The sequence below is a fragment of the Electrophorus electricus genome, unplaced genomic scaffold (genome assembly GCF_041902795.1).
Source record: "Electrophorus electricus isolate QZ-2024a unplaced genomic scaffold, ASM4190279v1 Scaffold39, whole genome shotgun sequence".
Classification (NCBI taxonomy): domain Eukaryota; kingdom Metazoa; phylum Chordata; class Actinopteri; order Gymnotiformes; family Gymnotidae; genus Electrophorus; species Electrophorus electricus.
Genome location: NW_027658682.1, coordinates 79,481 through 93,793, shown reverse-complemented (window position 1 = coordinate 93,793; position 14,313 = coordinate 79,481). Strand labels below are relative to the sequence as shown.

General features: G+C 40.8%; 1 protein-coding gene across 1 annotated transcript in view; it reads right to left on the bottom strand.

Annotated features, from left to right (window-relative positions):
• Window positions 1-8,278: 8,278 nt before the first annotated feature.
• Window positions 8,279-14,313, bottom strand: part of LOC145655892 (homeodomain-interacting protein kinase 1-like) — a 78,908-nt gene continuing 72,873 nt past the window's right edge. The window contains exons 3-10 of the mRNA XM_081709355.1: window positions 13,732-14,099; window positions 13,055-13,178; window positions 12,655-12,759; window positions 12,452-12,538; window positions 11,969-12,150; window positions 11,670-11,749; window positions 8,959-9,087; window positions 8,279-8,313 (exon numbers count right to left, since the gene is read on the bottom strand). Coding sequence (XP_081565481.1) covers window positions 8,279-8,313; window positions 8,959-9,087; window positions 11,670-11,749; window positions 11,969-12,150; window positions 12,452-12,538; window positions 12,655-12,759; window positions 13,055-13,178; window positions 13,732-14,099 — 1,110 coding nt within the window. The remainder of the gene's footprint in view (window positions 8,314-8,958; window positions 9,088-11,669; window positions 11,750-11,968; window positions 12,151-12,451; window positions 12,539-12,654; window positions 12,760-13,054; window positions 13,179-13,731; window positions 14,100-14,313) is intronic.

Genomic DNA, 14,313 nt, shown 5'->3' with positions numbered 1-14,313 from the left:
TCTTTTTATTCAACCTCTTCTATGGTTCTCAAAACAAGAGCAAGTCAAAAAGCATAAGACAAGACGAGAATAAACCTGTGAGGAATGACAGCAAAATGCTCCTTGATAGAGCCAAAAAAATCATCCCAGACTTGGAGAAGCTCGATATTGCACCAATCTTGACCCATTTTGTGATGGATCTGACTCATGAGTATGCCATTTTTAAAACTTTTCTTCTTCTTTTTCTTCTTCTTCTTCTTCTTCTTCTTCTTCTTCTTCTTCTGCTTTTTCAATTTATCATTTTAATTTTTGGTATACTTTTGAATGTATGATATTTTTAGAATAAATATTAATTATAGTTCTAAAGAATGCTTTTATTCACATTCTTTTAGGCAGTGGACATCTATCCGGAAAGCAATCCCTAGTCCAGTAAGTCATACTACATTGCTTACACATCAACATATTTTAAATGGGATTCATATTAATTCTAAACCAAACAACCAAAACCATTTTGGAGCAATTTTCAATGTTCGCCTTTCTATGTTATCTCTTCTTTCTTTCACAGGAGACAAAGGTCATGATCTCTCATATGGGTTCATTCATTGCCGACATTGTCAGTGAAGTAACTGTGATGGGTCTTCTTTCATCTCTGGAAGAAATGTTAGATGTTGATCTAAGATCAGTGTTGCTTTCAAATTCCAAGAAGGAAACTGCAGATTTGCTGAATGCTTTCCGTACCAGATCTTGTGAGATAAATCATTCAGCTTCAGTCCACGTGAAGGAGGGGACAGCTCATATAGACTCTCTAAGCAGAGATGTTAGGACTGCAGTTATTGATACACATCGCAGTTGCCTGGATGACCATGAGAGAGACCAAATTGTGATGAAATTCCACTCGACTATGGAAGATACAAATTCAGAAGCAATGAGTGAGCTTCTGATAGGAGATACTGAGAGTTTGACATCGTTATCCTCAGATGTCCATGACGATGGTACATCTAGACCTATAAGTACCATTCCTATAGCTGGCTCTCCGGTTTCGGATATGCTTCAGCGCTTTGATGATGAGATGGAGGAATTTGCTGAACTGTCGCAAGACATCAATCCCCACATAAAAGGAAGGACACATTTTTTGTCCCGTCATTTAATAAATCCTGACCTTGAAGGGGTCTCATCTTGTGAGCTCTGTGGTATGGTCATGCCAATCTACCTAGAGCAGGATGACTTGAAATCATCACAGGCATCATCAGAGCTATGCACAGATAGTATGAACACCTCCTCCGACGTCATGGCAAGCCAAGTTATGGAGTTGGTTGTCCCACCCTCTGTGAAGAAGGCTCAAGAGTCCCCCAGTGTACACAATGACTGGTCTTCCCTGTTCAGCATCGATATACATAGCTCTCCATCACTACAGTCTGAGATGTCTGCTAGGTCACCATGTACTGAGCCTGTTCTGGACAATCAGAGCAAAACCATGAAAGCCCAGAAGGGGAGATTGCATTTCCTATTCCCCTTCAGTAAGGTCTCAAAGGACTTAAAGGTAAAACATTTGACTTATTTCTTATTTAGATTTTGTTACATTATTAATTTTTAAAGTAGTGCATATTTGAATTTCATTTCACACTGAATGTGTATATATCACTTTGCATAAATGACATAATTTGTTCTAAATTATATTCTGTTGCATTATTACTGGTTTGTATCTGTACTTTTAGTTATAAATTTACTTATGCTCTGATATTTTTCTACTAAATCATTGTTTTGTTTTTGTTAGAAACTCAAAAAGAAAAGCAAGGAGCACCCTAACACTGTAGCTGCTGCTGCAACTACAGGTAAGAACATATTGCTAGAAACACATATGACAATTTAGTTGTTAGACAGAATATCACAGTTATATCCATTTTTTAAAAATCAATAACTTTTTTGTCTTATGATAGGTAGTGAAGATGTTTCCCCCATCTCGTCACGTTTCACGAGGATGTTATCGTTCTTTACAAGGCAACGCTCAAATCATCAATAAAGCCTGAAACATCAATTTGCTGAAAATGTGCAAAAATGGCTGGTTTTTGATTACATTTACATTTACATTTACAGCATTTAGCAGATGCTCTTATCCAGAGCGTCTTACAAAAGTGCTTTGTCCTTTACTCATAGAATATATCCTAGTACAGTACAGTAGGTTAGAGTCCAACATACCAGTGAACTAGAATACTGTAGAATACAGGGATCAATGCTGATACCTAGAAGTACAAAACACATAAGGTCTGTCTTAAACAATGATAAGTGCAATAAACAATAAGTGATAGAGATGTAATGTGGCCATAATTATCATATTTTTACATTTGATATTGTTTTGCAATACAGCAGAAGTTCAAATTTGGTTATGCTGCTGTGTTGGTTACAGATCATCACAGACTGGTCCCAAACAACAAACAACAAATTAGGGCATAGTTCACAACATAATCTACAAATAGTTTTAACGAAAATAAAGCATCTGCAAGTCCTAAAATGTGTTTTATATTTCTGTTGAAACATGAATCATTAATTGCCAGCCCTTTTAAAGTTTCATATATTTTTTTTCCTATTTTAAACACACAGAATCCCAAAACGATTTCTCTGTAGTAATACAGTTCACTACTGTAGTTGTAGATTTAGCTCCATTTAGCCCACAGTATCCCTTTAAATGAAACAAAGATTCAAAGTCAGAAGTTAAAAATCTATAGGAGTTAAATAAGAGCTTGATGTTGGATGTGAGATGTGTTCTGAACACATACTGCCAGTAAGTGCCAAAGAACCATTTTTAAATACAGTTACACCTCCCATTGAATTCAAAATACGACAGCCATCTTGTTAAACCCAACACTCACACATTGTATTTCAGATACATTTAATAGAGTTTCTCTGCCCAGAAACTACAATAATCAACTTCAATAATCCATCTGATGTTCAATGCAGGAATCCCTCCTGTCTGTCGCTGTTCCTCTTCCTCTCACAGGTAAGGGTACCAGTTGACTTTCCTCCGGCCGAGCGAGTAGGCTGCGGGCCGGTGGTGAAGAACGGAGCCGCTTCCTGACCTATCGTAGGATGACATCACAGACTGCTGGAACTGTGGCAGGAGCCAAGGCAAAAAAAAAATGGCAACAAGATATCGATAGGCATGTCAATATTCCCAGCACCCAGGTGAACTACTGCCTACCATGGGACTGTTGGAAACCTATTAAGATAGTATTGAGATTTTTATTTTAATTTTTTTACAAATCTATAAACTAAAAACAACATTATCTACTGACATACAACAATGTACAAAACAAGACACAACATATAAGAATTTGAATTTTAAAACATGTAATACATATCGATCTTCTTTCAGCCCTACAAAAGGCTTCTTGATGAATCAGAAAAGAAGATCGACGGCCGTGGCCCGACGACGGAGGTGGTCGTAGCAGTGGTGTTGGTTCGGGCGGGCTGAGGACTCACACAGTGGCATGCCCTTGAGGTAATAAGGAGTGTTTACAGGCAAAAGAGACCGAACAATGCATTAGACATATTAATAACATAAAACATAAGGGAGTATAAAGATTCTGTGTCCTTTCAGATTGATTTGCGTACAGGGCAGAGGCATCTGCAGGCTTAAGCAAAGGATCCTAGGTAGGCTTTGGTGGACCTCAGGGTAAGATATATGACCTCTCCACCAGGCTCAAGACCATATAGAAAAACAATCTTCTTTAGGATAAGGTCAAGAGAAGCCTTCTCTTGGAATGTGTTGGAACATATTGATTAATGTATGGTTTGTATATAATAGTGCCGAATGCAAATAACAATATGTAAAAGTAGATTTGGTGAATACATTGTAACATTGGTAGTGGGATGGACAATTCTTTGTGCAAGAATGATGTTATTGGTTCATTTTTCTGCGGTTGCATTTAATATCACTATCCTTATGTATTTATATATCGCTTTTTACTGCAGATGTTGTCACAAAGCAGTTTTACAAATGTCCAAGTCCAAGCCCCCAGTGAGCAAGCCAAGGGCGACAATGGCGAGGAAGAACTCCCTAGAGCATGAGGAAGAAACCTTGAGAGCAACCAAGACCCAAAGGGGAAGCCCATCCTCCTTTGCCTGGCAACGCTCACCACAATAATATCAATTTTAAGAGAGAAATAAATAAAAAAATGAAAAAATAAGCAGTTAATGTCCAGTCCAATTTGCTAGAGGCCCTAGTCTTGACGCGATGGTTTGCATGTGTCCAAAGCCCATCCCACAAGAGAGCATCCATTAAGGGCAAGGGAGAAGCAGTTGGCTAGGGTGGAGCTGTGGTGGCCTACAGCAGGGCACATCAGGGGGTGGTGGGAAGAGCCATGGCAGCTGAGACGGGTTGAGGCTCAGTAACATCATGACATCAGGAGTAGGTGTACCTCGGCAGAAAGAGAGACTAGATTATTAGGCATGTCCAGGTACAAGGGTGTGTAAATTAGGGAACTATAATGTGCAAAGATGGGCTCCGGCAGAACTAGCTATGGCAGCACAGCTAAAAGGAAAGAGCCAGAAGGAAACACAGGCACGAGGGCACCCTGGAACATCAGCACTCCGCCGCTCTCAGTCAACACACTCGAGTGACAAAAGAGAGGTGAAGTGACAGCATCATAACATCCCAGTTTATCATAACTCTCAAAACCCATGGACCCCCAAGATGGGAAGTAGTTAATAAAATACCTGACTGTACAGATACTAAAAAGAAATCTAGGATTATTTTTGTTATTTTCTATTGGGCTCAAGAGATAAGATGTTCGAGCAGTAATAAGTGTTTTTCTATAGGTGAGTAGGCTCTCCTTCCATGCAAGCTGGAAGACTACGGGCTTAGTGCGGTGCCATTTATGTTCTATTCTTTGAGTGTTTTGTTTTAAATTGCGAATGAGATCATTATACCAAGGTACTACATTTTTGTAGCTAATTTTTTTATTCTTAAATGGAGCAACATCATTAGGTGCACAGCAGAATACTGATTCTAAGCATTCAGTAATTTGATCAAGTTCCGTTGGGTTTGAGGGAATCCTAGGCGCAAATTATTAGTCTGGGAGATTCCCAATAAATCCAGGTGCAGTGGACGATGTGATCGTGTGTCTGGTATGATAGCGAGGCGAGGTTACTATAGTGTGGCTCATGCATAGTTTAAATGAAATTAGGGAATGGCCTGAGATGGCACCTGACTGGGGTAGTATAACTACCTTCTCCATGTCTACACCGTATGGCAGTACTAAGTCAAGCGTATGTTTACATTTACATTTACAGCATTTAGCAGTACGCTGTTATCCAGAGCGACTTACAAAAGTGCTTTGTCATTTACTCATAGAATATATCCTAGTACAGTACAGTAGGTTAGAGTCCAACATACCAGTGAACTAGAATACTGTAGAATACTGGGATCAATGCTGATACCTAGAAGTACAAAACACATAAGGTCTATCTTAAACAATGATAAGTGCAATAAACAATAAGTGATAGAGTTTGTTAATCAACATCATTGTAATAAACAATACCCTACAATAAGTACTAATTTAGTCAGTCAATATGAGAGCAGGGTAAGTATGTCCACCAGAGTGTGTGGGTTCTCTTTGTACATTGAAACCAATTGATTCTAATATAGAACTAAAGGCCAAGTTCAGAGGGTGTTGGGCACTATCAAAGTGAATATTGAAATCACCAACAATAATGGCACTTTCTACTAGAGCAGATCCCTCTCAGTATCTACAGCTAGACAAAACGCACCTGCCACCTTGTGGTCAGTTGAAGTATTTGCTAGTGATTCTAGACAGGTTTTCCAAGTGGACTGAGGCGTTTCCTTGTTCTAAGGAAGATGCCCGCGCTGTGGTTAAAATCCTAGCCAAGGAGATAATACCGAGGTACGGTGCGCCTCGGGTAATAGATTCAGATCAGGGACCCTGTTTCATTTCTATGGTAACTCAGAAACTATGCACCTACCTAACTATTGACTGGAAGTTTCACATCCCTTACCATCCTCAGTCATCTGGCATTGTTGACAAAATGAATTATACATTGAAACAAAGGCCATGATGGAAAACAGGAAATAAATGGATAGATCTTGTCCTTCCTAGGTCTTCCTAAGTTCAAGACTGTTAACTCAATACACACTTTAAAACACTCAATACACAATTTAATTTTTTAATAATACTTGTTCAGGTTCCACTATTGTTCTCCAAACCATACATTATTCAATGTATGCATATTAATATTCAATACTTACACCAACCGGTTCTTGGTACCATTATGTTCAACCTGAGCTACTTGCATTTTATTTAAAAGGCGATCCTCTTCCATATCACCGGATGCCCATATTGCTTTTATTACCTCAATCTACTGCCAGCAGTGTTGTGTGAGATCAGAATGATGCCCAGTGCCACCACCAAATTGTCACTATTTGAGGTCGTTTTTGGTAGACCATTTACCACCCCATGGGTCAGAGGTAACCCAGGTGTTTCTCAGTCAGGTGACACAGCCATAGCTGATGACTGACAGACAAATCCTCTAAGACTTGGCTTGCGTTGCTTTGGTGTTACAGGAAAGGTTTGAAGCCCTTGTTTTTGTCTGTCTGGCATTCAGATTTCCTAAGCAGCCATGTTGTGGTTCCTAATTAGGAACATGTTCCAGCCTACTCCATGCAAGCTGGAGCACTGGATCCACTCTTTAAATGTGCCTTTTTAAGGTGACGGCTTATAAAAGTCATCTCTGATTATTTTTTTTGTTGTTAGCTTTTTAATCTGTCAAGTCTGTAATTTTCCAGATTTATATCCATTAAAAAAACAGATGCTCTAAAGGGAGGGGGTGGACTCCTTCAGTGGTACAGCAGAAGTTGATAACTTCAAAATCATTTACAGCAGCTTCAACCTTGTACTAACAGAACAAATACGGACACAGCATTAACTAAACTATGGCCTGAGTGATTTAAGTAATTAGTGAAACTGGCACAGCACCACCAACCGTTTATTAAAGAAAACGTGTATGACACATGATTATCTTAATTCTTTTAATTAAAATAGTCCCTTGCAAGGCATATTATTCAATTATGTTCAAAGAGGTACATAGAGCATGCTGGCAAAACTGAACCGTTGAAGATACTACAGGAAATAAGAAATTTCCATAATGTGAATGAAACATTTATTTAAATGTATTGAATGTTGCACATCTCAGAGCCTCCAGAGGTGGAAAAGACCAGGCCAGGTGAGCCATAGGTTGAATTGGACCCCGAATCCGAGGGCCAGGGTGTCCCCACCCGAATCCGAGGGCCAGGGCTCCCGCCAGACGCATGACGCTCGAATTTGATCTTCTTGAAGCAATTAACTAGAGTTAATTGAAAGCGGAAGAGGATGCCTGGAGCTGCGATGCCATACCTTTAGGGAAAGATGAAAAAAGGAACACGAATCAAATAAATGAGACTGTTTGTTCTTCGAGGCTGAATGGGATGTGCCATAATAACCTTCAATTACTATATTGGTGTCCAAGCTGAAATTCAACTTGATTACAACAGCCGCAAGCCATGCAGATCTAGTTATGGGCTTTATTCAAAATTAAAACTAAAACAGAAGTAGATTTTAAAAAACACAACCACAATTCTGTGATTTATCTAATGCCAGCTAGTTAACTTCATAACTTATTCTCTGTTGATTTTCCCACCCTTAATCTTGCAGAAAGAAGGCTCAAGAAAATCAAGCGGATGTAAATCACAATCATCCATGTTGTTTTGCCTCCACATCACCCTGAAAGCGCTTTATTTAAATAATCTAGCTGTGCTGTATCGACAGGTATGAGAAGATTCCCACAGAATATCAATTTACTACTCTATGGATTCTTCATGACTTGGCAGTAAGGTAATAATAACAGGCAGGTGTAGCATCTAAAAGTGGAAAGTCCAAGTGCACGTGTTATTAGCTAGCCAGTAGACAAGATCAAATACAAGGTCACAAATTTTAACCTGCCCTTTATATGGAAAATCTGCAATATTTTATATTTGCCACATCGTTAGTGGATAGGTAGCTAGCTATAGTAATTAACCTGCAAAATGTGTTCTTAATCTGTTGATTGCAACTGTCAAACATTTTTTAAAAATGTGTTGAATATTACCCACTCACAGCCTACAGAGGTGGAAAAGACCAGGCCAGGTGAACCATAGAACAAGTTGAACCCTGAATCCGAGGGCCAGGGCGACCCCGCCCGAACCCGAGGGCCAGGGCTCCTGCCAGACGCATGACGCTCGAATTTCACCCTCTTGAAGCAGACGAGCCCACTAGAGGTAACTGAAGCGGAAGAGGATGCCTGGAGCTGCGATGCCATACCTTTCGGGAAAGATGAAAAAAGGAACACGAATCAAATAAATGAGACTGTTTGTTTTTCGAGGCTGAATGGGATGTGCCATAATAACCTTCAATTACTATACTGGTGTCCAAGCTGAAATTCAACTTGATTACAACAGCCCCAAGCCATGCAGATCTAGTTATGGGCTTTATTCAAAATTAAAACTAAAACAGAAGTAGATTTTAAAAAACACAACCACAATTCTGTGATTTATCTAATGCCAGCTAGTTAAATTCATCACTTACTCTCTGTTGATTTTCCCACCCTTAATCTTGCAGAAAGAAGGCTCAAGAAAATCAAGCGGATGTAAATCACAATCTTCCATGTTGTTTTGCTTCCACATCACCCTGAAAGCGCTTTATTTAAATAATTTAGCTCTGCTCAATTTCAGCTTGATTACAATAGCCGCAAGCCATGCAGATCTAGTTATGGGCTTTATTCAAAATTAAAGCTAAAATAGAAGTAGATTTTAAAAAACACAACCACTATAGTAATTAACCTGCAAAATGTGTTCTTAATCTGTTGATTGCAACTGTCAAACATTTTTAAAAATGTGTTGAATATTACCCAAGTCACAGCCTACAGAGGTGGAAAAGACCAGGCTAGGTGAACCATAGAACAAGTTGAACCCTGAATCCGAGGGCCAGGGTGACCCCGCCCGAACCCGAGGGCCAGGGCTCCCGCCGGACGCGTGATTCTCAAATTTGACCTTCTTGGAGAGGGAGATCCCACTGGAAGAAACTGAAGGGGAAGAGAATATAACTTTAGCAAAAGATGAAAACTGACCACTAACCAAACGAATGAGAGAGATTGTTCTTTGAGGCTGAATGTGATGTGTCATAATAACCATCAATTACTATAAAGGTGTCCAAGCTGAAATTCAACTTAATTACAATAGCTAGCCAGCAGCCAAGATAAAAGGTCACATGTCACACAATTTTAAGCTTCCCTTTATACGAAAGAACTGCAGTATTTTAAATTTGCCACATCGTTGGCGGACAGGTACCTAGCCATAGTAGCTAATTATCCTAGCTAGTTCACACTTCATTCTCCCCCAAATGATCCCATTATCGACAGGTATCCGTGCTTAGACATGAAGACAGTTCAGCGACCGAGGACTGACATGCAGCTGTCACAGCTCTTTTAGAGCAATCCGACGGTTAGCGAGCCAATGCTAGATAATAACGTTAATTGCAGCTACAGCAAATAGTTGGCAGTTAATCTGCAAGTTAACTAACGTGCTCCATCGCCATGAAAATTAGAATCTGTTGCCGCAAGAGATGTGCATAAGTAATGTGTGAACTAGCTAAGTTAACCATCTCAAATAGACAGCTTGTCTGTTAGCTAACCTAGCTAGAGAGCCCAATGTTACCTGAGTCGTTGAATTCAAGTCCGACTTGACACTTTAGCCTTTCCCGTTAGGCCTCATCGTCTTTTTAAACAAAATTAACATACTATTCATAAAATCCATATAGAGCAAGTTTTATGGATGATCTGCTCAGTGAAGCTGCATTATTTCTGTTATAATACGGACACGGCAGCATTTTCACGGCATGTTTTCTTAATCTGTTTATTGCAACTGTCAACACATACGAATGATTAATAATTAATGTAAACTGTTATGCAGCGAATTAAAGATACTATATTTTCCTGTTTCCCTAGAAATAATCCAAACTGCAGTGTCTGCTTATTTATGCTGAAGCACACTTAAGTGGGTATATTTTTTGTGGATTCCACATATACATTAAAAGGAAAATGTTGCCCAATCATGTCAGAAATAGCAAAACAAAAAAACACAGGCTCCGAGTTACTGAAAGAGAAGTACGCGATGAGGTCCTGGTAGAGCATAGGCACAGGTTGGTCATACGTGTTTATGAGGAGTTTAATTTAAGCAAAATCCTCATCACACACCCAAGAAGTCAAAGCCTGCAAAATCCCCAAGCAGCAAGACTGCATCAAGTTAGCACTGGCTGAAGCAAAAATAGTGCTGTGTCCTGCTGTGTGGCTCATCCACTCTACCAGTCTCTTAGTATTGGGCTTAGTGTGCTTAATTCATCTTGATGTCCTAACTGACATTCAAAAAGAAATGGATGTGAGAAGACAGTGTAGGAGTTCAAATTTGAATTGGCTTGAAATGTAGGCTGAAGTGCTCTTCTGCAGCTGAGCAGCTCATTTTCTGCTGAGCATCTTCACAGCCCTTACAAGGAGAGCATGAAAATGATGGAGGGGACAAGAAAAATCAGAATAATGCTTTAAGGACTGGACACATTTACAGCTTCTCACACTAAACAAAGTACTCCAAGGTAAAAAGTTCATCAAAGTAAAACATGTTTCATCCATCTTTCTGTGAACTGATATTTTAATGACTGACAGACAAATCCTCCAAGACTTGGCTTGGGATGCTTTGGTGTACAGGAGAGGTTTGAACCCCTTTCATTAAAGAAAACGTGTATGACTCAGGTGCTAGGGTATTATCAGAATGTAATTTATTCCAAATGTAAACACATGATTCTCTTAATTAGAGATTCCCTTATAAGGCATATTATTCAATAATGTTCATAGAGGTACAAAAAACAAAACAAAACAACAAAACCCTACTGAGTCTGGAAAAGAACATCTTTATCAATAAAAAGTATCAAATGACCTGAACACAGTTGTACCACCATTACAAACTCCTTGCTTGAGTCTGCATGTATACATGTATGATAGTAACATATCAGCCAATGAATGATGGACTCGAGTTTGTACTCGAGGAAAGAAAGAAATTTTCATAATGTCATAAAGAATCAAGTGTTTGGAAAACGTCTAGGAAAAGAAAGAAACATTTATTTAAATGTGCTGAATATTGCACAAGTCGCAACCCTTGAAAAACCAAGAAGAGTTCTCGGTCTGCTTAAGTACTGTGTACTGCAAAAACACAAGTAGAATTGAATTTTCCACAAATACACATACAAGAACCATAGAAGAAAGCATAGTGTTGGTCTTATAGAACGAGAGACACAAAAACCTCAGCTACAATGATCAACAATTACACAATGAAGTTTGGATTCAACGGAATTTCGTTTTGAACTACGGTAGAGGGGCCTCTTTATCGGCTACTCGAATACTAGGCAACAACCTGATTCACCATTTGTGGATCACATTTGAGCAGTAACATGATTTGGTAGAACACTTGCATTTGAAACCATTTTTGTCTTCTTTTATAGGTGGAATCGGAGGCCAGTTTGGTGATGTTTTAAATCTACTTGAAGAATAACAAACAAACAAAAAGCCAACCCTAATGTAACATTTAAAAGAAGCACCAAAGTGGGCATCAGATTTACCATCAAACAGGGTCTTGCTGCTGTCGAAGCCTGTGCACTGCCGCTTGCAGATCTCCATGTTCTGCAAGCAAGATTTCACACTGCAGCGAGAGACACACACACACACACACACACACACACACACACACACACACACACACACACACACACACACACACACACACACACAGGTGGGGGGGGGGGGGTTACAGTACTAGCAGAGAAACTCTGATGCTATTTGGATTTCTAAATTAACACGGTGTTCCTTAAAATGTTTTTGAAACACTGACATGTAGATTGGAAGGCCTGGAGCAACTCACTGTGCACTCTGAGGGAAGTGGAGGAGGTGGGTCATGGTCAGAAACAGGTGGTTCACGGTCTTCACTGGCGTGATCCTTTTGTGAGCGTCTAGCGTGAGCATCTTCTTTAGTAGGTCGATGAACTCCCGCCGGTCGGCCTTCTCCGCCAAGACGTCGGTGCCTTTCAGACTGGTCATATTGACCTGCGAGAGAGACCCATGGGTGAGTCATATTATTCACCAGCAGAGGGCGGCAATGCACCCAATACGAACGAAGTTCTGCAGCAAATTTCTACGCACTGCTCTGCCCTTCGCAGATGCCGTTCTCCAGAGCGACTTACATGCGCTACTCATTATGACAGCAGAAACGCTCGACCTTTCAGCTAGCACCTTGTTCTACCTGCTCTATAATGTGAGCTGCGGGAGCCCTTTGTCACGTTCTTCAATTTCACATCGCAACACTAAAAGAAATGCGTATAGTTACGCGCACAAAAGCCCAAATAACCTGCATCATGTCGTCAAGGCAGTTTAAAATGTACTTCCGAGTCTCTTTGGACTTGATGCCACGCTCCGCCTCATGCTCCGAAGGTGTCTGGAGAAAGGAAAGAAAAAACAAACCATTCAGCTCCACCATTAAGTTACATGAAGTCATTAAGTTACGTCCCTTATAAAAAACACATGGCATTTGGCATTTGAAGACAGGCAAACCTTGAGTCTCCACAGGGGGTAGCAGTAGAAATAGTAGTGCGTCTTGGTCGCTGCGCTCAACATGCACTCTGCTGGTAGGCCCTGCGTCTCGGAGATGTAACGGATCTGCAGAGACACCATACGGCAAAAGGATTATGACTTTATTTTGAGTTAATCCTTTCATTTTCAAAGTGCATGTCTAAAAAAACAGGCCATAGAAACTCATTTATATTAATCCTAAAAATGAGCGGGCCGACAAAGCAGCTAAAAGGTCAAACTACACACACACAAACACACACACACACACACACACACACACACACACACACACACATATCACTACAGCCACAAAACCACTACAGGTCTGCACCACTGATGCTGTACGGGCGTTAAGGCACAGCTCAAAGGACCATGTGCTTACCTGATCATATTCGGAGGCTCCGGGATACAGGGGCCAGCCCAGGAACAGCTCAGCAATGACACAGCCCAGGGACCACATATCGATGGCCTCACAGAATGGGAGACCCAGGATGAGCTCAGGCGATCTGGACCAAAAACACAGAGATCGCCATCATGAAATCAGCCTCGGCTGATAATTCCGTGGGGGGGTGTTTGTGTTCCTAGACATTACACACCCACTATTCTAGTGTAACATGGAACCAACACTACAATGCACCAACACTACAATAATGTTCTGTTTTGCATTAAGTAAATACAGAGTACCAATGCAGTTAAACACCCGTTACTCAGTATATTACACTGTTAATTAACAGTGTAGCTACAATGTAATAGCGGTTTTGTACAGACTCGCTAAATACTGATATTACCAAAGCCTGCAGTTCAGCGCATCCTAACTAATCTCAGACACCGAAGACGGTTCATTAGGTGTTTTTGCTAAATAACAGCACTCACATGACCCAATAAAAATAAACCACTTATAAATCAATCGTGCTCCAGTTAACTGTAATGCTCATCATAGGCTTTTAATGTGTAGCAGGGTTATTACAACTGTCCACAACATGCAGCTCTACTCTAAAGCACACTCGAGTGCAACAAGTGCACACTTATTTCTAACACGCCTCAGCACGTGTCCCTCACCGGTAGTATCTGGACTGCAGGTAGCTGGGGGCCTTGGAGAAGTGGCTAGCTGAGCCGAAGTCGATGACCTTGACGCGGTACGGCTGCCTGATGGGGTCCACCAGCATGATGTTGTCGGGCTTGAGGTCGGTGTGGATCAAGCCCAGGCTCTTCAGTTTCATGAGCGCTTTGGCGACCTGCTGCAGCACGGGCCGGATGCATTTCAGCAGCAGTGGGCTGAACTTGCTGCGCTTGAGGAAGTCGTAGAGGCTCTGCCCCAGCATCTCGAACACCAGGCATATGTGCTTCTTGTGCTGGAAGCACTCGTACGCGCGCACGAAGTTGAACTCGTCGGCGTTCTCCCTGCTCAGCCGGCTCAGGATGCTCACCTGAGGAGGAGCAAAGGAGGGAAGACGGAATACGCGTTAAGCCGAAGCTACGTGGTCACAGCTTCAAAGTTTGATACTGCTGACAAATAGCCTACTTATTTTCAATAGCATCAAGCACTTTGTGTACTTCCCTTCAACCATTTACTTCTACAGGATTTGGGAGATGCAATTATGGAAGTGGTCCCTTGGAAATGAACCCATGAACTTGCTTTTG